The sequence below is a fragment of the Maylandia zebra genome, linkage group LG6 (assembly GCF_041146795.1).
Source record: "Maylandia zebra isolate NMK-2024a linkage group LG6, Mzebra_GT3a, whole genome shotgun sequence".
NCBI classification, from domain to species: Eukaryota; Metazoa; Chordata; class Actinopteri; order Cichliformes; family Cichlidae; genus Maylandia; species Maylandia zebra.
Window position 1 is genome coordinate 34,236,866 of NC_135172.1, and position 25,584 is coordinate 34,262,449.

At 38.3% G+C, this 25,584-nt stretch overlaps 1 protein-coding gene across 1 annotated transcript in view; it reads right to left on the reverse strand.

Moving 5' to 3' along the window:
- LOC101480524 (complement C3-like) overlaps window positions 1-25,584 on the reverse strand; it is a 43,084-nt gene that overhangs the window by 8,865 nt on the left and 8,635 nt on the right. Inside the window, exons 10-41 of the mRNA XM_024802915.2 lie at window positions 25,389-25,504; window positions 22,212-22,358; window positions 21,812-21,905; window positions 21,601-21,689; window positions 21,294-21,482; window positions 21,023-21,181; window positions 19,817-19,946; window positions 18,967-19,035; window positions 17,152-17,349; window positions 16,890-17,007; window positions 16,704-16,792; window positions 16,155-16,294; window positions 15,587-15,796; window positions 15,068-15,131; window positions 14,835-14,924; window positions 14,200-14,406; window positions 14,008-14,083; window positions 13,749-13,908; window positions 13,564-13,659; window positions 13,164-13,314; window positions 12,195-12,280; window positions 11,177-11,254; window positions 10,902-11,057; window positions 8,089-8,151; window positions 5,652-5,733; window positions 5,511-5,559; window positions 5,326-5,413; window positions 5,142-5,231; window positions 4,711-4,813; window positions 4,324-4,416; window positions 2,844-2,936; window positions 2,685-2,768 (exon numbers count right to left, since the gene is read on the reverse strand). Coding sequence (XP_024658683.2) covers window positions 2,685-2,768; window positions 2,844-2,936; window positions 4,324-4,416; window positions 4,711-4,813; window positions 5,142-5,231; window positions 5,326-5,413; window positions 5,511-5,559; window positions 5,652-5,733; window positions 8,089-8,151; window positions 10,902-11,057; window positions 11,177-11,254; window positions 12,195-12,280; window positions 13,164-13,314; window positions 13,564-13,659; window positions 13,749-13,908; window positions 14,008-14,083; window positions 14,200-14,406; window positions 14,835-14,924; window positions 15,068-15,131; window positions 15,587-15,796; window positions 16,155-16,294; window positions 16,704-16,792; window positions 16,890-17,007; window positions 17,152-17,349; window positions 18,967-19,035; window positions 19,817-19,946; window positions 21,023-21,181; window positions 21,294-21,482; window positions 21,601-21,689; window positions 21,812-21,905; window positions 22,212-22,358; window positions 25,389-25,504 — 3,657 coding nt within the window. The remainder of the gene's footprint in view (window positions 1-2,684; window positions 2,769-2,843; window positions 2,937-4,323; window positions 4,417-4,710; window positions 4,814-5,141; window positions 5,232-5,325; window positions 5,414-5,510; window positions 5,560-5,651; window positions 5,734-8,088; window positions 8,152-10,901; window positions 11,058-11,176; window positions 11,255-12,194; window positions 12,281-13,163; window positions 13,315-13,563; window positions 13,660-13,748; window positions 13,909-14,007; window positions 14,084-14,199; window positions 14,407-14,834; window positions 14,925-15,067; window positions 15,132-15,586; window positions 15,797-16,154; window positions 16,295-16,703; window positions 16,793-16,889; window positions 17,008-17,151; window positions 17,350-18,966; window positions 19,036-19,816; window positions 19,947-21,022; window positions 21,182-21,293; window positions 21,483-21,600; window positions 21,690-21,811; window positions 21,906-22,211; window positions 22,359-25,388; window positions 25,505-25,584) is intronic.

Sequence of the window (25,584 nt, forward strand, 5' to 3'; positions counted from 1 at the left end):
CATTCTCCCAATCCTCTGCTGTATCATCCATGTGCTCTCTGGCAAACTTCAGACGGGCCTGGACATGCACTGGCTTCAGCAGCGGAACACGTCTGGCACTGCGGGATTTGATTCCCTGCCGTTGTAGTGTGTTACTGATGGTGACCTTTGTTACTTTGGTCCCAGCTCTCTGCAGGTCATTCACCAGGTCCCCCCGTGTGGTTCTGGGATCTTTGCTCACCGTTCTCATGATCATTTTGACCCCACGGGATGAGATCTTGCGTGGAGCCCCAGATCGAGGGAGATTATCAGTGGTCTTGTATGTCTTCCATTTTCTGATGATTGCTCCCACAGTTGATTTTTTCACACCAAGCTGCTTGCCTATTGTAGATTCACTCTTCCCAGTATGGTGCAGGTCTACAATACATTTCCTGGTGTCCTTCGAAAGCTCTTTGGTCTTGGCCATGGCGGAGTTTGGAGTTTGACTGTTTGAGGCTGTGGACAGGTGTCTTTTATACAGATGATGAGTTTAAACAGGTGCCATTCATACAGGTAACGAGTGGGGGACAGAAAAGCTTCTTACAGAAGACGTTACAGGTCTGTGAGAGCCAGAGATTTTCCTTGTTTGAGGTGACCAAATACTTATTTTCTACCCTAATTTACGTATAAATTCTTTACAAATCCTACCATGTGAATTCATGGATTTTTTTTTCACATTCTGTCTCTCACAGTTGAAGTGTACCTCTGGTGCAAATTACTGACCTCTGTCATCATTTTAAGTGGGGGAACTTGCACAATCGGTGGCTGACTAAATACTTTTTTACCCCACTGTATATATATATATATATGTATATATATATATATATATATATATATATATATATATATATATATATATATATATATATATTAGGGGTGCAACGATATTCGTATCGATATTGAACCGTTCGATACAGTGCTTTCGGTTCGGTACGCATATGTATCGAACAATACAACATTTGTAATTTCTTTTATCAATTTTCCTTCTGACGATGCTGTCTGTGTTGAGCGCTCAGTGAATCTGTGTTCGACTACTCCGCCTAGGCTGCACTGTCGAGCGCAGATCCACTGAGCGCTCAACACAGACAGCATAGTCAGAAGGAAGAGCGCAGGGCAAGCTAGCGAGACAGAAGTTAAGCTCTACTTGCAACAGGCAAATTGAACCTCATTCAGATCTGGCGTTTGGAATTATTTTGGTTTTCATGTGACGTATGACCCTGAAGGTAAGCGAGTCATGGACTAAAGTAAAACAGTATGTTGGATGTGCCATGCAATGCTCAATTACATTGGTGTGAACTAGTGTGTTAGCGCAGTTAGCTCGTTAACGTGTTGGCCGTCTAGCCCCATGCACGGAGTGATCGGCGGTAGCTCGTTAACGGAGATTTGCCGTGTTGTGGCGTTAAGGTCATTTCAACGAGATTAACCTGAAAGCACTAGTGGGAACACAACGAATATGACTGCACATTTACGCCGACATCATCGTAGTGCAAAGACAAGTGGAAGCAGACAAAAAAAAGCAAGCATGCTACTAACTTTAGCCGAGTCATTTAGACAGCTGTTAGCACATGATTCTCCTTATGCTGCTGAGAATATAGCCCAGAAGAAGCGGATAGTATAGCTTTTATTTTGGAAAGAGCCATTTCTCTGTAATAAACTCTCTTTTCCAAAGATGAGTGATTCCTCAATCAGATACAGGGCTCGCAATATCGCTAGCCCGACGTCCTGGAGCTAGCGATTTTTTTCAGTCGGGCTACCAAAATCTTTCTCTTCCCTGCCCGTCGGGCTATTGTAGGAAAAATATATGTCAATGCTTTTGCATTCTTTCAGAAATGTAGCTGGGTAATTATGTCATTGGCATCGGTGAGCCACTGTCAATATGTGACATATTGAAGTCGCGTTTGAATTTGCGCTTGTTTTTTTGCTTTCACTTTGCAATCGTGCGAACTGTGTATAGAGAGCGACAGCACTGATCTGTGAGTGATGATAATTTGTGCACCAATTCCTCTGACATCGTCTTATTAATCGTTAGCTTACTATGCAAACATGACAAGTGAAATCTCCCGCAGCTTACACATGTGAGAGGTTGATCGCGCAGAGAATCGCTGAGCTTATGTGAGTGAGTGTGTAAAAGCATTTCAGTTCTGCTGAGCCAAATAAGACAGGTCAGGGTGAAGAAGTGACAGCCAAAGAAAAGCTTACCACAAAACGGAGAAGTTATGACAAATCAGACTATAAGGCAAAAAGAAAGTGCAGCTTTATGGTTTCATGGACAAAAGAATTTCTGTGGCTGCGATATGATGAGCTAAATAACCAGGGCTGCACATAAGTGGTCCGCAGGTGCGCATTCGCTGTCAAAATAAAAAACACGCACAAGGGTTAGGGTTAAATTTAAAAACTGTACTTTTGAGTTAAAATATATATTTATAATTTTAATAAATGACAAATTAAAAATGCATGAACATTTTTTTGTATCGAAAAAATATCGAACCGTGACACCAAAGTATCGAACCGAACCGAACCGTGAATTTTGTGTATCGTTGCACCCCTAATATATATATATATATATATATATATATATATACATACATATGTATAAATAAACTTTATGTCTACCTATGAACCGCAGAGCTTAATAGAAAGTCATTAAAGAAAAAGGAAACACCCACCTTCCTTGATGACTTCAAGAATTTGTACTCTGTAAAAGTCAGTGGACCAATAGGGTTCCAACTCTTCCACTCTCACTTTGTAAACTGAGAAGAAGCAAGTTGTAGATCGTTAAACCATTTGCTTGTTTTCTCACTTTTTCATTAACAAATATCTCTTACCAAAATCTATACTGCCATCCTTTGCAACTTCACAGGCCTTTGCAATGCGATCTTCATTGCCGACTTCATTCTTTCTCTGAAAACTGCAATTCTCTGGAAATACAGCATTGGTCCAAAGTAAATTCACAAGCGATGACTCGAATGACTGAGCAGATGTGAATGCGTTCAGCTGTTCATATTATTCCTAGATGTTGATTTTCTTTCAACACTGTAATTGTGTAAGATGAGTGTTGTAAAAGGCACCAACAAATTGTATCATTAATATTATCATTATCATTAATATCATTATTGTTGTTATTAATATCATTATTATTGTTTTTGTTGTCGTTAAAAGTTATAAAATATAAAAGTTATATTTTCAAGACATGTTATCCGCTATAAAAAGCCAGGCCAGGCAAAACGCCTTTCATGTGTTTCTGTGTTTTATCCTCAGTTACTTTGACATAAAGGCATCTGCTGTGATGCTTACACCTCTGTTGAAGTCCCACAAGTGTCAACTTTGTTTTTATACATTGATATAAAAATATGGATATGTACTGATAAATGATTAGAAGTATAATATTTCTGACTGAAAGAGTCACAATGGAATGGAATCAAATCTAATCAGGGATCAAACCAAATTGGGACCTAGTGAATCTGAATCGAATCAGTTATAAAAATTAGTGAGGATACCCAGCCCCACTGAAAGAATTTTGCTGAATTAGAACAGATAGTGCAGCCTCGCACAATTCGGAATTCATCCTAATAGTTATATAATCACGTATCAATAAATATTAGTGACCATAATCCACTGCCAGCCATACATGCTAATGCCATAACATTGGGTTAATGATTGAGAGATGATCTGGAATGCTTCTAATTATGAGCTTGGTTTCATCTTTCCAATGTTTTTTTTTTTTTCAGAACTGTCCAGGCTGTTTTAGAGCTTTTCTGTCAAAGTCTAATTTGAGTGTAACCAGAGGTTTTCATACGTTTTTACTCAGAGGGATCTCTTGATAGTAGACTAGACAATGATATGAGTGCCATAATGTGAAGAAGTTTTTCTTAACCGTGGAAAGAATCCACTTGTCTAATTACTTTTGAGCCTCTTAAAATGGGGATAAGATATACAAATGTCTTTAATTCTTAAACACTGCAAAAGTTGTTATGCAAGCATGCTGCTTTCTAAATATATGAGTATTCAAAGCTCTGATTACGATAAAATATTGTATAGTTTATAAGCAAAGGAGGATGTGAGACTGTATGGTTGTCCACATGCCCTCCAATTTGTTGTGATTGACAAAAGATTAAAAGAAATTAGTAGCTACTATTCTGTTGTCTGCAGCATGTGATGCTCTGCTACACACAAACCATCAATAAAGGTCGCATCTTTCAAGGTAAGTGTTAATGTCTTTTGTCACTGACTGTTTCTTTAAGTTCCAAATAGAATAAATTCAAACGGAATAAATATATAAGTAGATAGTGTGGTAATGTTCTTTACCTTCTGCACATACACATTCCTTTCTTCCACTACACAGACTTAATAGTTCTGCATTTTTCCTTTCAGGGTGATAGAATTTCACACAAGGTTTCTCTGCAAGAAAAGAAGATGTTGAAAAATACTTTGTTTTCACTCATGGGATGTCACACCAGCCAATATATATATCTATATATCTATATCTATATATATGTGTGTGTGTGTGTGTACATATATATAACCATATAATATAACCATATATATGTACACATACACACACACACACACACACACACACACACATATATATATATATATTACAGTCTTTGTTGACCAAGAAAACCATAAAATTCTCATCATGTTTTTGGAAACTGACATTTGTTATATTGATATCTGATTTTAGAGACTCACTGTTGTTGTATTCATAGACGGACACTGCAGTTGGTTGCAAGAAGCTTGCTTCCATAGTTGAATGGATCCTGAAAGTGATTATCTCTGGCTGTACGCTACTAATCTGCGGAGAGGTGTCCCACAAAGGTAAAATATGTGTAGGTAGTGCAAAACACAACTGAAACTCACATGCTGAACAGCAGACTTTGTAATTAGGCAGGGATGACCCTTTAACACTGGCATACTTGAGAAAATGGGATTAAAATTACCTAAATTTGAGGAGAAATCAACACAATAGCTCTTTGAAGTATATCAAGTAGCTATTATATTGAACATATTTAGTAGTGAAGTATGTCTATGATTATATAAATAAAAGGCAACTTATCAGTCACAAAAGAAACACAAACATAAGTCGTCTGAATTTCAGAAAGAAGCCATACAGACGATCTTACCTTATTCAGGTAAATGATGAGTGAGCCCCTTTCTGAAAGATCCGTATTGCTTTCATATCTTGAAATGATCCTGGAGTGGCTTTTAGACAACTGCACACACAGAATTTAAAAGTAACTGGTTAGTACAAATAATAAGTTATTGTGCATTCTTGCTTTGGATACTTGTGTCCTTTTAAGCTCTTACAGCATCCAAGTCATTTTTGTTAAATGTGAATCCAGTTGGCAAACCAACATCTATAATTGACATGGATGCATTGCGCTCCTCTTTAAACCTGCATAGGCAAAAAATAGATTGGTTAAAACAAAAACACAAGCACAGAAATTTATTTGAATGTGCTGTTCAGAACAGTCCAATTTGGAAGTACTTACAAAACCTCTATTGTCAGCTTGTATATCTTCTCATCTTCATCTAGTTTCTCTGCAAAAGCAATGCATTTGATGAGCAAAATACAAAAAAGACAGACACCCATATATACCAAAAACAACAGGGAGATGGACATTGAAATTTACCTGGGACAATCTGCACAGACAAGTTGAACAACTCACAGTCCTTCTCTAATACCTTAGGCAGAGCGTAATACAGCGACATGATCTGAAAATGGCAGAAAGATCTTACTTGTATTGGACTGAGGTGGTAATGTGCTTTGAGGAACAAGTTATTAAACTGAGCTCACTTGAGTGTAGAAATAGATTTCGAATGAAAGCTTCATCCTTTAACACTTTAAGGAGCAAGTGTTTCGCTGATCTTCATCTCTTTTGATGGCAAATGAACTGAATCATTTCTTCAACAGATTTGATTCATCCATGAGGCAGTCTTCAACATCGGCTGCAGACTCACCCACCCCCACTCCTTCACCCTGCTCACTCCTCCCCACCCCCAACAACAGCATCCAATACACACTCAACACAAGGATCCAGCCTGTCTTTCTCAACCACCCAGGTTAGGAGGGAACTGAGGAGGATTAAAGCCAAGAAGGCAGTGGGCCCAGATGGCATCAGCTCAAGGGTCGTCAGGTCCTGCGCAGACCAACTGTGTGGGGTGATGGAGCACCTCTTCAACCTGAGCCTGAGGCTGGGGAGAGTCCCACAGCTCTGGAAAACCTCCTGTGTTGTACCAGTGCCAAAGACTTCACGCCCCAAGGACCTCAACAGCTACAGGCCGGTGGCTCTGACATCCCACCTGATGAAGACCCTGGAGTGGCTGGTCCTGGCTCAGCTTCGGCACTTGGTGAGCTAATCATTGGACCCACTTCAGTTTGCCTACCAGCCTGGCACTGGAGCGGATGATGCCGTCATTCACCTCCTACATCGTTCCCTTGCTCACCTGGAGACCGCTGGGAGCACTGTGAGAATCGTGTTCTTTGATTTCTCCAGTGCCTTCAACACCATTCTTCCCACGGTCCTGAAGGACAAGCTGGAGAACTAAGGAGTGGACCATCACCTCACTACCTGGATTTTGGACTACCTCACCGACTGACCACAGTATGTGAGGACTCAGAGCTGTGTGTCGGACAGGGTCGTCTGCAGTACAGGGGGCCGCACAGGGAACGGTTCTGGCTCCGTTCCTCTTCACCATCTACAATGCAGACTTCTCCCACAACTCCACCCAGTGCTTCCGCAGAAGTTCTCTGATGACTCTGCAATAGTCGGCCTCATCACTGATGGGGACGGCAAGGAGTACAGAGGACTGACCCAGGACTTTGTGGACTGGTGCCAGCTGAACTACCTCCAGATCAACACTAGTAAAACCAAGGAACTGGTGGTAGACTTCCGCAGGCACAAGCATTCTCCACTGCAACCACTGAACATCCAAGGTATGGACATTGAGGCTGTGGACAGCTACAGGTACCTTGGTGTTCATCTGAACAACAAACTGGACTGGACTCATAATTCAGACGCCCTCTACAGGAAAGGGCAGAGCAGGCTGTACCTGCTGCGGAGACTCAGGTTGTTTGGAGTGAAGGGCCCACTCCTGAAGACCTATGACTCTGTGGTGGCCTCAGCCATCTTTTACGGTGTGGTCTGCTGGGGTGGCAGCATGTCTACCGGGGACAGAAAGAGACTGAACAGGCTGATCAGAAGGGCCAGCTCTGTTCTAGGATGCCCTCTGGACCCAGTGGAGGTGGTGAGTGACAGGAGAATGTCGACCAAGCTGTCATTCCTGTTGGACAACATCTCCCACCCCATGCAGGAGACTTTGACAGCACTGAGCAGCTCCTTCAGTGGCTGCGGCACCCACAGTGTGGGATGGAGAGATTTCGCAGGTCTTTCCTCCCCACTGCTGTCAGACTTCACAACAAAGACTTTAACTGATCAAACACACACATCGACACATGTGCAATAACACTAAGTGCAATACTCTTTTCTGGCATCGTTGTATTTTTACTCAGTTGTATATAGCATTTGTATTCTATTTTTATCCTATTGTATGTTTTATTCTATTTTATTCTACTGTATATAGTATTTTATTTAATTTTATTCTATTCTGCACAGTTGTGTACTGTATTTATTCTTATTGTATTCTAATTTTTGCTTCATAACTTTTGCACTGTCCACTTCCTGCTGTGACAAAACAAATTTCCCACGTGTGGGACTAATAAAGGTTATCTTATCTTATCTTATAATATTTCAAGTGTTCAGCATTTTTCTCATTCAAAGATACATTTTTAGCAAACTGTAGTTGGTAATAAGTAGAGTCAATAAAGAGCAAGAGCTAATGTTTACTAATGAACCTTACCTACCCAACAACCCTGAATTCTTAATTTTAAACTAAAAATGAGTTTACCTTTCTTTAGATGTGCATTTATTAAAAAACAAACAAACTAAACATTTCTTTTAACAAGGACCCCTTTTTAAATTGTAAATCGTAATACTAAAGCTAAACGTCTACAAAGCTGTTACAAATGTATGCAGCACATGTAATTACATGAATGAGTGCCATATTTACCTTTAAAACTGCTTCTCCATTTCCTGTGGCATTCACTTGTATATCCTTGTTTATAGCAGGGAACTATTGAGATTCAAAATATAAAAAATGATTAGAAATATTGAGAAAAAAATTAATATATATATATATATATATATATATACATATATATATATATATATATATGTATGCAGCACATATATATATATATATATATATATATATATATATATATATATATATATATATTAGGGGTGCAACGATATTCGTATCGATATTGAACCGTTCGATACAGTGCTTTCGGTTCGGTACGCATATGTATCGAACAATACAACATTTGTAATTTCTTTTATCAATTTTCCTTCTGACAATGCTGTCTGTGTTGAGCGCTCAGTGAATCTGTGTTCGACTACTCCGCCTAGGCTGCACTGTCGAGCGCAGATCCACTGAGCGCTCAACACAGACAGCATAGTCAGAAGGAAGAGCGCAGGGCAAGCTAGCGAGACAGAAGTTAAGCTCTACTTGCAACAGGCAAATTGAACCTCATTCAGATCTGGCGTTTGGAATTATTTTGGTTTTCATGTGACGTATGACCCTGAAGGTAAGCGAGTCATGGACTAAAGTAAAACAGTATGTTGGATGTGCCATGCAATGCTCAATTACATTGGTGTGAACTAGTGTGTTAGCGCAGTTAGCTCGTTAACGTGTTGGCCGTCTAGCCCCATGCACGGAGTGATCGGCGGTAGCTCGTTAACGGAGATTTGCCGTGTTGTGGCGTTAAGGTCATTTCAACGAGATTAACCTGAAAGCACTAGTGGGAACACAACGAATATGACTGCACATTTACGCCGACATCATCCTAGTGCAAAGACAAGTGGAAGCAGACAAAAAAAAGCAAGCATGCTACTAACTTTAGCCGAGTCATTTAGACAGCTGTTAGCACATGATTCTCCTTATGCTGCTGAGAATATAGCCCAGAAGAAGTGGATAGTATAGCTTTTATTTTGGAAAGAGCCATTTCTCTGTAATAAACTCTCTTTTCCAAAGATGAGTGATTCCTCAATCAGATACAGGGCTCGCAATATCGCTAGCCCGACGTCCTGGAGCTAGCGATTTTTTTCAGTCGGGCTACCAAAATCTTTCTCTTCCCTGCCCGTCGGGCTATTGTAGGAAAAATATATGTCAATGCTTTTGCATTCTTTCAGAAATGTAGCTGGGTAATTATGTCATTGGCATCGGTGAGCCACTGTCAATATGTGACATATTGAAGTCGCGTTTGAATTTGCGCTTGTTTTTTTGCTTTCACTTTGCAATCGTGCGAACTGTGTATAGAGAGCGACAGCACTGATCTGTGAGTGATGATAATTTGTGCACCAATTCCTCTGACATCGTCTTATTAATCGTTAGCTTACTATGCAAACATGACAAGTGAAATCTCCCGCAGCAAGCTTAAACATGTGAGAGGTTGATCGCGCAGAGAATCGCTGAGCTTATGTGAGTGAGCGTGTAAAAGCATTTCAGTTCTGCTGAGCCAAATAAGACAGGTCAGGGTGAAGAAGTGACAGCCAAAGAAAAGCTTACCACAAAACGGAGAAGTTATGACAAATCAGACTATAAGGCAAAAAGAAAGTGCAGCTTTATGGTTTCATGGACAAAAGAATTTCTGTGGCTGCGATATGATGAGCTAAATAACCAGGGCTGCACATAAGTGGTCCGCAGGTGCGCATTCGCTGTCAAAATAAAAAACACGCACAAGGGTTAGGGTTAGGGTTAAATTTAAAAACTGTACTTTTGAGTTAAAATATATATTTATAATTTTAATAAATGACAAATTAAAAATGCATGAACATTTTTTTGTATCGAAAAAATATCGAACCGTGACACCAAAGTATCGAACCGAACCGTGAATTTTGTGTATCGTTGCACCCCTAATATATATATAAACATAATCATGTTATGCCACGTTATCCTTTCTTCTTTTTAATCTTTTTTAAATTAATTTTTCAATGAAAATCACAATTTTATAAATGTTTGTATTTTATTTGTATTTTATTTTATTTATGAAAATTCTTGTTCCCAACGATCCTCCTAGCAGGTTGATTTGATAAACATTGCACACTAAAAGCTAACTGCCCACTAAAAACTTTGGCTTTCCACTGGCAGAGGGACTTCAGTGTGTGGGATACAGAGTGGGATGGGTTGTGGAAAAACACCAATAACATCTAAAACTTACAGCTAAACACTCAGGTTGATAGGTCTGTAAAAGTAAATAAATAAATGTATAAGTAAATGATTATGAATTAAAGATAAGCCTGAAGTTTAGCTATACATTTGGTTTCATTGATGCAAAAACGGCTCAACATGAGTGATAGGGACACTAAGCTCAGCTCCAACTAACAGATATTAAACTAACTGAAGTTACTGCAGCAAACTGGCTAAGATTAGTAACATTGTCTTTGTAGGCTGTACTGTCATGATCTGTGCAGTCTGGATTTTCCTTCTTTCTCTGTTTTCTAAGCTGGAAATATGAGTCAAGTGTTCTTACTGGACCCACCTTCCAGTGGCACTTTGGATTTTTCTGGGCTTCAGCTCTCAACCCTGGTTCCAGTATCAACATGCAGGGCTTGTACCTTCACTCGCTGCCAAATTGTTGTTACCTCTAACTGGCTCATGCAAGTTCAGGACTAGTTTTTGCTTCATGTCCCATTTAACCTCAATTTCATTTTTCTCCAATAATTCTTTTGGTGAAACGAGAGCTGAAGTTTTCTCTTCCCCATTCCCAAATCCCAAACTCACCACCACACTTACTTGTTTGAACAAGATGCTCGGCTCACCTTTGATGTTCTTGTGGTAAAACGATTTGCCTTGCTGAAGCTGTACTTGTCAGTCATTGTTCTGCCGGGTAGCAGGATGTCTACATCCACATTATACTCTGGTTCTTTAGCATTGATCCAGTACTCTGAACTTGCCTGGTACACCATTATGGTAGCCTGAAGAAGAATATACGCATTAGACTGAGTCTTTCTATACTGACAAAAAAAAAAAAAAAAATCGGTAAGGTTTTGCTACACAGACACATAATAAACTGTCAGAGGGACTTTTGTTTTACCTGAGTTGACCCATAACCTCCATCTCCCTGTTGGTACTTGCCAAGCCATCTCACAATAGGTGTGGCTTCCTCATAGGCCTTTAATAAAGGAACATAAGCAACTAAGTCAGAAGACATATCCCGCAGTCATGGAAAAAATGTTTGTCTGAATCATTAAATAAACAAACAGTAGAATTCATGGCCATGTTTAATAATAGAAGAGCAGTTGTACATGCAGAATGCAAGGAGAACTGAAGGCACTGGGACTAAAACCACATATACATGAGGCTGATGTCATCAACACACTATGATAGAAGAGGCTTCAATTTTCTGGGAACATAAATAAATCGATAGCACATAAATAGATAGACCTGGTGACCAGTGATGGACATTAAGAACAACTGTGAAATTGGTGCAGTTGTCCGCACTAACCCAAACAATCATCCCTCACTCATGCGGCTCCGGAACAACAAATTCTAGTCCCTGATAAAAGGACTATATTTAGTCTCTCTGCTGACTTTTCATCTTGTGCCATTGTTAGTCAGAAAATTTAACCCCCCCCCAATAAAAACTCAATCAATGAAGAAATCCCAAATATTGAAGAAATTTCAGTTTGCATCAGATGGGCCCCACTTTTGTAGCCAACAGTAACAGCCAATTTTATCTTTATTTATTTATTTTTTATCATTTTATTATTTATTTATTTATTTTTAGCTAAAGCATGTAGCATTGTTACTATGAGTCTATTACATGCTGATTATTAACCTAGGTGAATAAAAAAGCTAAACTAAATTTAAAAAAACAATTTTGATAGACCTTCAGAAAAACTAAGCCAACTATTGTTTAAGACAACGTAAAAAAACAAATAAATCACAAAGTCATTTAAGCCTTTCAAGACTGAAAAGTGTTACATGTTAGCTAAAATTAGTATTGGCTTTTATCAACTTTACTTGTTTATGTAATTTTCCCAGTTTGTTTTGAGGGGTTTGAGTTGAATTACACCTCTGTTGTATTTTCAGTGTAAGTGGGATTTGCTCACCTCAGCCTTGATAAGTGCGAGCAGAGCATAAGCTGTGGCCTCCAGTGTGTAATAACGTTCACCACGTACGTTCCAGTGGGTTCTGTCTGCGGAGGATCCATACATACAATTACAAAAAAGTTTTACAAATACATATATTTCGTTTTATTATTACTATTATTATTGTTAGTTGTTGTTGTGTTAACAAAATCTTTAAGCACACAAAGGCACTAAGTAGAAGGATTCCACATTTCTCTCATTTTTGAGAGCTGTATCTGCTGTATCTATTTTTCTGTCTCCCAAGAGCGTCTGTTTTCAGTTGTTTGATTTTAACTAGTAGATGGAATTGACCACGAGGCATTTTCATTTAACAAATAGGCAAGTGAGAGCTGAGAATTCCCTTTGATATGAGTATGAATCAACTGTTCTGTCGCTACATAATGCCATATGTATATATATATATATATATATATATATATATATATATATATATATATATATAATAAGAATAAATAAAATAAAAATTGATAATCTTTGTAAACCAAAGATTGCTTGCACTTGCAATTTTTACACAGACCTCAAACTTAAACAGAGAGTAAATATCAGCTCTATCTCAAACTTATTCAAGAGTCATACTCATCCCTCATCTGAGGGATGATCTCATAGTTGACACCTCAGATGAGCTCAGTCATAATTAGCATTTTTTGCCCACATTCACAGGTTTTTATACTGTGAATATGGTCACTATCTGTTAAAATAGAGCCATGTTCAGGGCAGTGCAGAAGTACCCGTGTACTTCTAAATATCTTTGGTAAGGATATTTTTTTTAATTAAAATCAAGGTTTTTGATTTTTATCTGCGGAATTTGGAACTTTTTGATCAAAGTGGTATACCTTGTTTGGGATGAAAGTCGTCCTCAAACATATCTGGATCACTAAAACATAAATACACTAATTTAATCTTATGTTTAGGACAACTGTGTGAAACCACCTGAACTGATGAACTTGAAGAGGATCTCCTTGTTCAGTTTGTTTTCATTAGCCAGGGCATATGATGTCATTGCAACAGAATAAGGGTTAATGAGGCTGGGTAGACGCTTCTCCAGGTAGGCCACTGCTTTATTAATACTGTTTTGTAAACTCTGCACATGAAGCACAGACACCAAATGAAATATATAAGATAAATGCAGAAGATAAGATAAATCAATGAGACATAGATGCAAATATAACATCCAGATATAGTATATGGTCTTTGATGTAACTTTCCTAATGCCAGTGGGCTGCTGTTCTCCAATTTATTTGTAAATTATATAGAACAGTCAAATTTTTTATCTACACTATGTATTTCTTTTTATCTAGTGGATGTACAGTGCATGTAGGTATATACTCACATTAACAGAGGACCTGCAAATTTCTCGAGACTCCTGCATAGCAATCAGGCAGAAGGCTGTCATGGAGGCATCTGAATCTGTTCCTAACAGATCGCTCTACACATACACATATACAATGGTAAACATTTCATTTTTGTATACAACCAAATTTAATAAATTATTTTTATTAAAATTAGGAAACTCACACGCATCGATTGACTGTACACATATCCAACTTCTTTAAACATGCCATCAGGTTGCTGCGTGTTCAGGATGAGAAACTTGATGGCATCACAGATCACATCTATATCCACTCTGATCAGGTAATAAGCCATTGCAAAAACCTTGGCAACGTAGGCAGTCAACCTTACAGAAGAGAGAACATGAGCACCTCTGGATTATTTATTTTTCCCTAAAACAATACATCCATTATCTAACAATCATTTTGGAGTTTTGCTGACTCACCAGGTGCTGCCATCTTCGTTGGGGAAGACTGCAAAAGAGCCATCTTGCTTTCGATAAGTAAGTTCAGTTGTATAACCTGGACAAAACCAAAGGCAAAACATTTCATTAATTACCAGTCAACACTTGACTGAAATTTGCTGATTTGATACCATTTTGGAGAGCTTGTCTGCATGCCTCTGTGTGTTAAGCTACCTGTTGTTATGTGTTGAAGAGCTTCGTTACGCTTTTCAAAGCCCACAAACTCCCACTGATTTGTTTTGTCCAAATACATGGTTGCAATAACAGGCAAGGTCATGCGAGCCATGTTCTGTTCTCCGCAGCCACCGGGCTGTTTGATTAGAGTCCCCATAGATTTACCACTAATGGCGTTCTCCAATAGTGTGCTCATTTGCTCTCTTCCTGTATAGACATAAGAAAACCCACAGTTACTGAGTTGGAAATGGGGCTAATCTATTGATTACAAAGGTCAACAAAAAAAAATCTTTTTGTAATCATCAGAAACCACAACACACTTTTCTAAACCAGTTTTTGAGGATGATTCCAAATCTGCTTTCAGGTTTTTTGGTTTTTTTTACAGTCACAACAACTTTTTGAATTATGAGTAATATTAGTTTGCAATGGACTTGCATGTGTTTTTTAATAAACCAATCTTTAACTGTTTCAATATTTTCAGTGCGAACTCAGATAGGCGCACGCTGTGGCATAGATGTAATGGTCATTGTCGGGTAGCTAGCACTGTTTATTCAAAATCTTTTGGCATATGATTTTCTTGTGTATACTTTATGGAAGAAGTGTTAGCTTTGGGAAAATAAGGTTCTTGGTCTTACCACTTAGAAAGATTTGTGTTCTTGCAGCTGTATCTGGAACCATATCTGTTTCAGGAATGGCACTCTTGATGATTTCCACTTGTTTGCCATCTAATCGAAGAGACAGATAAGAAGTTAGTGGATTCTGAAATGATTGTATATAAAATAAACAAATAAATAATGAATAAATATATTTTGTTAAATATAAGTTATATATATTTCGCACATTGCAACTATTTAAACAGTAAAGTTACCTCTTCCTTTCCTAGCAGGGTCTAATAGTAGAGTTTTTGTATTATACGTCAGTACACCTGGAGGCTGAAAAAACAGTAGTTTTAAGATAAGGAGTAAACACTGTCTGAGTAAATTGCTAATACAGATAATTGCCTGTTAAAATCACAAAGAATTGATTCTGTTCATCTTGATCTTGCGTTTTCAGTGGGAGAAATGTTTCGTCACTCTTCCAAGTAATTTCTTCAGTCTCAGCTGATTGCAGGTTTCCCCAACCTTATAAACAGTATATATTTACGTCCAGATAAAAAGAATCAATTTGGGTGGCTTTCCTTACCTGGATGTTTGAGCAGGCATCAATGCATGTTGAAATGTTTTTAAATATTTTCTTGGTTATGTTACTCATACTAATTTAATTTGTTGTAACTGCCCTTGAGTGTCAACAGAAGGTGTATTGGAGACAATTAGTGGTCTGAGACAGAAATGAGAGGTTCAAACCATTCTCATATGATATATCGAGTGCTGCAACAAATCTTTCTTACCACTACCCGCAGCATCTTCCTGATACCATCACTGCCACCATCTCTAACAGCTGCTTTAATCTCAATAGGAAAAAGTCCTTCCTTCATGGGGATAATGGTAAATGCTACAGCCCGTGTTGTTCCACTCCCAACAGTGACCTCCTGACGATACTTCCCGCGCTTATGAGCTGCACTGCACAAGTTGGTTTCTTCTTTCAGATCCACACGCACCTTGAAATGGGTAAAGATGGACAGTAGATTTTTTTTAAAAGCCACGACAATGCAGATACTTTGCATTGAATATGGGATCACTGAATAATTCCATGACTGCGAAAGTCCCATATGATAACATATAGTTGGCCCACCACCATCATTCAAATTTTAAGTGTAGAGATTAAAAGATGCTGGTTGACAAGTTTTAATAATCTTCATTCCATTAGGAGAGATTTTGCAGAAACCTACCTGTTACCCTTGACACTAAATCATATTTTTTAAACATCAGTTTCATCAGTCCTCTTGGCATCTTGGCATGGTATTTCCAGCAGTTCTAACTAATTCTGCACATTGGGGTTTAATAGCACAGACTCACTCTGATAAGCTCTTCTTCATAGTTGTGGAGAATTGCTTTAATTTCCAGCTGCTCTCCACGGACTGCAGAGTATGGCAGTCTGAGATCAATGAAGAATGTCTTCTGTACTAAGATCTCTAAATCATCATTCACACAGATACCTTCAAATGAGAGACAAATAAACATAAAACAAAAGCAAAAGAAAGCGCGAGACATTTGTGAGTGGAAATATAAAATACAATTTATGCTAAATCTAAAAAAAATAACACGAGTTGTACTTCTTCACTTTAGGCAGCAACTGTAACAACTTCAGCCAACTGAATACTTTAACTCTTCAGTTTTATGTTGTGAGTTGTGAGCTGTGCGTGATACGCTTGACACCAAACCAAATTTTTTCATCTTTCTTTGGCCAAATGTACATATTGTATAAAAATGTTTACATATAGTTTCAGCTTTCTGTTGAACTGATAGATCAATATTTTTTTTTAAAAGCTAAGGTTGGTGTAACAATTTCGAAACAGGAATTGTACATATAAAAAAGAAAAATTTGTGCACAGAAACAATTCTCACCATGAGTCCTTGACATACTAATGCCAGTAAAGTGCCAGGCTGTAATTGAGTCAGGTAAAGGTATATCATTTTTCTCATATGTTGTACGGCTGAAATAGAAAAGTCCCATCAGTTTCAGTGGCAAAAAAATTCCTTAGAGAAGTGGAACGAGTTTTTGTGCATTGCTTTTTTATTGGCTGTACTTACCAGTTTTTGATGTTTTGAGTGCAATTTGGTAGTGTGAAGTTAATCCAAAGCCAGCTTTCGGGGAAGCTCGTCCGAACAGAGATGTCATAGCTGTCTATGTAATCATCATCAAGCTCATCTAAAAGATGTGATCAAAAAGTACTCTTATACTTTTTATATGATGAGAATGAGTTTTTAAAAACTAGCATACAACTAAATATATAAACTAATATACGTGATCTACCCAAAAAGAGTTTTCCCATCCCCAGTCCCCATCTCTTACTGCGAGCCAGTTTGAGGGCTTCCACTTTCCTGTCAACATGCACTTTTTCCATCTCCTTGCAGCAGTGAAGGAAAGCCTCTGCACAGCCTGGACCACCCACAATATAGTCGCGTCGCCTCTCACAAATGTATGGAACAGGAACATCCTTCATGCCATCTAAACAGCACTCAATTTGTTCTTTGTCCTGATATTTAGATACTGAAAAAAAGGAAACCACAGAGAAAAACCTTTAGATTACAGAGTTTAAAGTTCATTAAGAATGATCATGTACAAAGGGACGCTGACATTTATGTCTGTAAATATTTTAACATGACAATTTAACAAATAAAGTGACTGTAACAGTGGTCTGTGGTTTTATTTTCCAGTTCACAAAAGGAGACTTTGAGTAATGGTGAAAAGCTTGAATGTGCTTTGCTTGATGGAAAAGTGTGGTGGAGTGCACAGTGCTAAGTTTATGTAGAGTGTGTGCAAATGGGTGAATATAGTCTGATTATTTATTTTCTGTCTGATATTTCATTTTTGTTATAATCACTGGTCACAGTTATCATGAGACTCTTACTGGAAATGAGTTAAACCAGTATAAACTTGTTTAAAGAATTTTTTTCACAAGACAAATATTTGATGTAGATATGCAGGAGTGAACCAGAGCAAAGTCAAGAAACAATAGCTCTCATAGATAGATGATGCCACAAATGCATGAAGTCTAGTCAAGTCAAGTCAAGTCAAATTTATTTATAAAGCACATTTAAGAAAACAACTGTTGACCAAGATAAAAACATAGGAAGACATGACAAAAGTTAAGAAAATAAGAAGATTTGAGTAGGAAGTAAGATAAATAAAAGTCATACAAACTCATTCTGATATAAAAGCTTAGGAATAAAATTGGGTTTTCAGACAGGCTTTGAAAGTGTCCAATGTTGGGGGGGGGGGGGGGGGGGGGGGGGTTCCTGATGTGAAGGGGCAGTTTGTTCCACAATTTAGGAGCAGTTACAGCAAAGGCCCCATCTTCTGTGTGCTTTAATCTGGACCTCGTGACAGCTAGGAGCATTTGACCCACAGACCTCAGTGATCTTGCAGGAGTGTACCAATTTGAAAGATCAGAAAGCTATGAGGGTGCTAACCCATGCAACGCCTTAAATACAAATAATAAAATCTTAAAATCAATGTGAACTGGCAGGCAGGGCTGGCTTACATGTGCCAGTTAATAACCGTGCTGCAGCATTTTGGACCAGCTGCAGTAGGCTAACTGATGACACACTGACCAGAGTAATGACTATTACAAAAGTCAAGGCGAGATGAAATGAAGGCAATAGCCCTCTCAAAGTCTCTAAAACAGAGACATGGCTTCACTTTTGCAAGTAGCCGAAGATGAAAGAAACTGGTCCTGATTGTAGCATTAATCTGTTTATCAAACATTAGATTACTGTCAAAAATCACTCCTAGGTTCCCCGCAAATAGTTTTTTTATACATTTCTAAGGGGCCAAAGTAGTAATCGTCACAGGAACAAAACACAATGACCTCTGTTTTCTGAAACTGTGCAACTTTTTCCTTGTTTTTCTTCTAATAACTGTGCACTTTGTTTTTACCTGCCAACTGTCTGTGAACTTTGCATTCAAATATAAACCACCATGACACTTTCCTGCATGCGGTCAATCAGCACAAAGGTTCTCATCACAACAACATGCTTCTAGGAAGTGGTTTCAGCAAAGCAGCAAGCTTAAAGAAACTAGTAAAGTAAGTGGGATAGACAGTTCATTCTGTCAAAGACAGAATAGAAATAGCAATGTCTATCTTTGGCAGTTTAGGATACTCACTCAAGCTGGTTCTGAGGTCAATCAAAGTGGTAGATCGTTTCCTTCTGCTGGTGGCAGGACACTTCAAATCTGAGTTTTGAAAACAGAAAAAAGCACTCCCTTTTGCAATCCTAAGACATCAGTTACAGTTTAAAACACATTCAAAACATAGTCGCTCGAAATAGCTTATTTTCACTTTCATATAACACTACTTGCAGCTGATTATGGGATATCTATTAAGGAAGAAATTTAACAAACTGACTTGTTACAGCAGTGGCAAATTCAGTGAGCTCTTTAGATGCACCTGTTCTTTCATAAATGTTTGATAAGGCAGACTGCATGGCTAGAGACTGAAAACACCCAAATTCCAAAAATAAGAGATTATATCATATTCTTTATTTTCTCCTAATAGTTTATGTTAGAAGCCACTAAAACACAGAAATAGGAACTTAAAGGTTATAGTTAACGCTTTAAGGCAATCAAATTATTCTTTCTAAGTCGATTTTGAAAGTAAGCCTTCACTTTTTGGGAGATGCTTCTTCTAATGCTTTGAGAAGAAGGTATATTTCTACAGTAGTAAATGAACAAATTTTGACAAGGCAGGGAGCACCAACAGAAGCTAACTATGTCCCTTCATTGTACTGTTTCTATATAGTCATTTTTTTTAGTATGAGCTACAAGCAAGAGAAAATAAAGAGGTAGTGGACTAGCATGGCCAGCAGCAACCTAAAAAGGACCATTATTGGTTTCCTTGTTTTATACAAGGACATTTACCATTTGTAGGAGAAAATGAAATCAGTTTGTGTGGCTCTCAGTTAGTCACTGTTACACTACTTTGACAAAGTCAGTGTGATGAGTAAAGTAGGGTAACCTGTTCTATGTGGTGTTCCAGAAGTAGTGCTGGCCACAAACAACAGTCCAGCATCATAGAAAACATTCATGCTGTCCTTTCCTCCACCTGGTGTGCAGCCTGTGTCATACGCCGCTATTATTTCCCAAATCTGCGCAGAGTGGAAGCAAATCAAATGAACCATGCGAGTCTTTTAGATAGTAAAAGTAGACGTTATAAGTTAGGGTTAGGAATTTATTTTATGAGACTACCATTTCCATAGACAACATCGGTAACATAAAAAAATGCATGTCTCTAAACTTTGAACCAATAAAACATTTCATAAAAAACTCAGAAAAGTTGATTCTGTTTATCTCGACCTCGCATTTTCAGTAGGAGAAATGTTTTGTCACTCATCCAAGTGACTTTTCCAGTATCAGCTGACTGCAGCTTTCCCCAACCTTATACAGAGTACATTTGTATAATGACTGAAACTAGCACCATGGGTTGTGAGGTCAGGTTTGTGTTATTATTTGATATGCAAATTGTTGCGACCATTATCAACAACCACTGATCAAAGACCATTGATCAATGACCATGAGTACCATTCACAGAGAGTTGGAGAATGTCTGGAATCACAACAAAGATTAACCCTTAGGCCCCCTCCTCGATTCAGAGATGGCCTTCTCTTTTTCACGTACTATGGCCTCCTTGATTTCCTGTTCAAGCCAGTGTTCCTCCCTGTCCTCCATCCTCATCACTGAAAGACTGGTCACGGGCCCATAGGTGTGAACACAGAAGTACTTACTCGGCTACGCACTCTATTTACATCTGCTGTAAAGTGGCCACTCTTTCAGTGATTAAGATGTACACATCCTGGATTAAGCAGGGACTCAAGGTGGCTATTTACATGAAAAGGGAAAGACCATCTCTGAATTGAAGAAGGGTACATCTTTCACCATCTTACAATGCTGTGATTGCAGCTATTCCCCAACTCTCTGTGAATGGCACTTGAATGGCCATTGATCAGTGGTTTTTGACCAATGGCTGTGAGAATTTGCTTATTAATAATCAAGAAATTGACCTCAAAACCCATTGTTCGCCAGTGGTGCTAGTTTCAGTCATTATGCAAATATGCTCTTTATAAGGTTGGGGAAACCTGGAGTCAGCTAAGACTGGAAAAGTCACTTGGATAAACGCAATGTTCAGATGAACAGTCAGCTTTTTGGAGTTGTTAAAAGACATTGCCTTTTTCTGGGTGAGGCGGTGTTTGTTGTTTATGACGTAGACGCCTTTGTCAACTGCCACTAATCCCACTGTGGCTCCTGGATCTCCTGTGACCTTCAGTTCAAACTTCCCGCGAGGCTTATAGTTATTATGTTTCTTTTCTTTTTCTTCCAGCTTCAGCTAAAGGAAAAGAAAATAGGAAGAGTAGATGTTTTGCCTGGGTGTCTTTTTTAACTTAGTTATTGTTATAATACAATGAATAGCTTAACTGTGTGTCAGTGTTGTGTCTCACATCTCCTACGCAGGAGTGCTGTATATCCACCTGAACGGAGTCTGATACCACTTCAGTATTTACATGGTAGTACGCTATGATGCGGAATGATGGCAACATCTCTTTGGTAATTAGAACATTGTGAGAAATCAGAATTTGACGTTCTGCCCGGAATCTGTCATGTTTTACCAGCTGACCTCTGCTCAGGATCTGAAGACAAATTTATACAATTTACTTATCCATCCTGTTACATAAGCTGATGTAAGTAATTACAACCCAGTCATTCATATTTTCAAACACATACAGACAGGTATAAAAGGTCTCTTACCAGATATGTGATATCATATTCTTCGTTTCTGTTAAGGTTTAGGCTGAATTTGAGGTTTTGTCCTAATTTCACCTCAGCTGTTTCCAGTCCTGCAACAACAACTTTTTACAATCAGTACTAGACACTTTGTTGGCTCTCAGAGCTATAGAGAGGATTATCAGCACGATTTCTGCTGTCTTATCTTCTGATGTCATTTTACGAAATTCCTCACCAATATGAATGTAATTTCTGCTTGTGTGAGGGGTAACTATCATGGTAGCAGATCTTTGCCTTGCTGGTAAAATGTTCTCAACAGCAGTCGTTGCCTGTAATTAAAGGCATACAATAGATTATACACAACTAATATAAAAATAATACAATGATAAACAAACAATACAATGACACTAATTTTGTACTAGATTAAAAGTATTTAGCCTATTTTTAGCTAACCTACAGTTGAGCTGACATACAAACTACTGGCTATTTCCAACCACGTAAGAAAAGTTATATAACATTTTTAAAGCTGTGTTCTTTCTGACATACAGTGAAATAAAAAGACTGATGAGTGCATAGTTGGCAATAACTTGGCAATAAACAACATTGCAAAACATCAAATTGACAATTAAACATACAGTAATAATGATGTTTTCGCTGTTTTCCACTGTATTGATGCTTAGCTTTGCCATGCCGTTGTCTGCAGTGTGCCCTTTCACTTCACCAGGATTCACCACAACAGGAATATCTTTTGCTGGAGTGTTATCAGGGTTCAAAACTTGAATCTGCCATTACAACAAAGAAAAACAAAGATCAGCATAGTTTATTCGATATTAAGCACATTAGTTTCTGAAAACAATATAACAAAAGCATAAAAAATAACAAAAAAACCCCAACAATAACAGAAAAAAATTATTTTCATCTCAACTAAACATGTTCAGTAAAATATTATACATCACATACACATTATGTGTATATTAAATTTTATAAAGTTGTTTTGCTCATGAAACATTGAAATTAACACATTGAACTCATTGAAGCCCAATTGCCAACCCCCCCCCCCCCCCCCCCCCCCCCCCCACCATATTTTGTAAATTGTAAATAAAAACTGTCAAGGACAGTTGTGGCTGAAGAAGGAACCAGTTTCTATGACTATCAAGACAGGGAGTAAATTCAAAAACAATGTCAATGTGGTGTAAAAAAATACAAAACAATCCAGATCAGAAACAAATAATCCAACTCTTCTAGGAAAACACACAACAAGGAGGGACACAGCCATAAGGGAAAATGTAACGCAGGACAACGGGAGACTGATACAATAAATACCCACCAGAAAACAAGGTGAGACAAAACAGGTGTGAGGTGTGAGAAACTAATCCTAGATGAGATAAGGTATCTAGAAATAGCAACTATTGTTTATTTTTCGAGTTTGATGTTTCCGATGTTTCAGATGTGTTATAATAATAATAATAATAATAATAATGGATACTTTATTGATCCCCATGGGGAAATTACTTGTTTTTCTCTGCATTTGACCCATTCACTCAGTGAAGCAGTGGGCAGCCCACTAAGCAGGCGCCCGGGGAGCAGTGTGTAGGGACGGTACCTTGCTCAGGGGTACCTCAGGGTAGCCGTTAAGTGGATTCGAACCGCCGACCTTCCGATCATGGGGTGACCACTTTACCTACTGAGCTATCCCTGCTTATAGCTATGTGCTTATAGCTATCCCTGAGCTATAAGCACATCTGCCTAGTCACAGCTAGTGGTGACAAACTCAAAGCCTTCATTACACATTTGATTGTTGTTGTGTCACAGAACAGTCTCGGTTTCTTTTTTGGTTTAGTAAAATCAGGACCAGCTCATCATCACTTGATGTCAGCTTTTTTTCACAGTGTGCACAGATTGCATATTTTCACTGTACGTATTTGTGGCATTTATTTTTTGGAACCAACCCTAATTTTTCGTATCCAATTAAATAGATCTGACTAATGAGATCACTGCATTTGGCAACAAGCATGCTCATAGCTTAAATCGCAGTACTTAATATATAAGTACAACATATTAATTAATAAATTAATATGGCACCACGGACCTCGTTCTCTCTTGCTCAGAGACAGGCCACTCCTAGGTAGTATACACTTTTATTGCATGTGGTAAAAACAGAATGTTAATGTGATTGGTCAAGAAGTTGGAGGAAAGCCTTTAGACCCCATGGCCACCTCACATTTCATCTCCCGGACATCTCCCTATAAGGAGATTACCCTTTTGCAGGTAAGGAGATTACCCTTTTGCAGGCAACACTCCCATTACTGTGGCAACTATCTCTTGTCCTCTGGTCAGGCCTGCAGAGTTAGAGAAGGGGGAGGAGTGCATTCCATTTCCTAACACCCGATTTATGTTAGGATTTATGTTTTCAGTTGGTGCAAAGTCTAGACTGCAGATAGGCACCTGAGCACTTGGACTTTTCTACCTCAAAGCCATAATGTTGTAGTAGTTGTAATATATAGTTTACTATTTGTTTGCTTAAATATCGAAGGCCTTCACTGAAAAAGACATCACCTGGAGGGGAACATATTGCTCTAAAACCTTTCTAGACCTTCCCACACTGATGATGCTTTTCCAGTTGTGCTAACTGCAAATTCCAAAAGCAGTAATGCACCCACATACCATCAGAAATGCAGATGCTTCTGAATGAATAATAAGGCAAAAGGTCACTCTTCTCTTTAGTCTGGAGATCTTAAAATTAGATTAGATTAATTTAGATTAATTAAAAACTTGAAACAAATGTTTTTCACTTTGCATCAATCCAGTTTAACTGAGCTTCGGCCTGGAGAAGACAAGGTTGTTTCTGGATCATTTTCAAATGTCTTCTTCTTTACATGATAGAGCTTTAACTTGCATTTGAGGAATTTTTCATTGAAAAATTATTCTGACACAGTCCCACAATTTTGAACCTCTGCCCATCTTCTGAGGAAATGTTTCTTTTTAATACCACTTACTCTTCCAGCCTTTTTTGTCCCTGTCCTAACTTTTTTGAGACATTATCAAGAATCGCTGTGTGGCAGGCAGGAGATTGGACCCAAAATGCAGGACTCACAACACACGGAATGAACTCAAAATGCAGCTTTATTTGCTGACTCAAGGAAATGATACAAAACTAAACTAGATTGGGAAAATCTAAACTAATCTTCACAGAAAGGGACACAAGGGAACACACAGCATGAGGGAGGATGTGACACAAGACTGAGGTAGATGCTGACCTAAATACACAGAGGGATAACAAGGAAGTGAGAACACACGAGGAACACAGCTGACACGAATAACCATAATGACACAGCGGAGGCTGGACTGAACAGAATGAACATGCGAATGCGGGACCTTCACAATAAAACAGGAAACATGATGTGGGACTGAAGGAGAGGCAGACGAGGGCAGACATGATGCGCTGGGGAAACATGGAAAACATAACAGAATAAAACATGAAGGGAAACATGGCACAAGAACTCACACCACAATATAAACACAGACACATAGGGAAACACAGAGGGCAGAAACACAAAGGGGAATCCAATAAACTAAACTGAACAACCTAGGAACCTAGGAATATATATTGAACTAACAAAATACAAAAACACAAGAAAACTAAGAACGCTTGGTCAAGATGACTCAGGACCATGACAGACATATTGCTGTCATCAAATTCAAGTCATTGAGCTATGTTCAATTTTATTGAGCAGTAATATATTTAAAGATATTGACATTTGTTGTTTTTCAAAATCAATGACTTAAAGAGTAATTATAAATTAGCAGCTTACTGTGACGTCAAACGACATTCCTGGTTTGAAATATTTGGGTGTTTTCTTGAAGTTGATGGTGTAGGGTGATTTGACAATTTGGATGCCTCTCAGCTCTGCTTCCACCATCTCACTACCTGTTTGTGAATATACACATTCATAGATTTTAAATATGAGTTCAAATTTACCATCCTTCTAACCCTTCTGCCACAAAGGA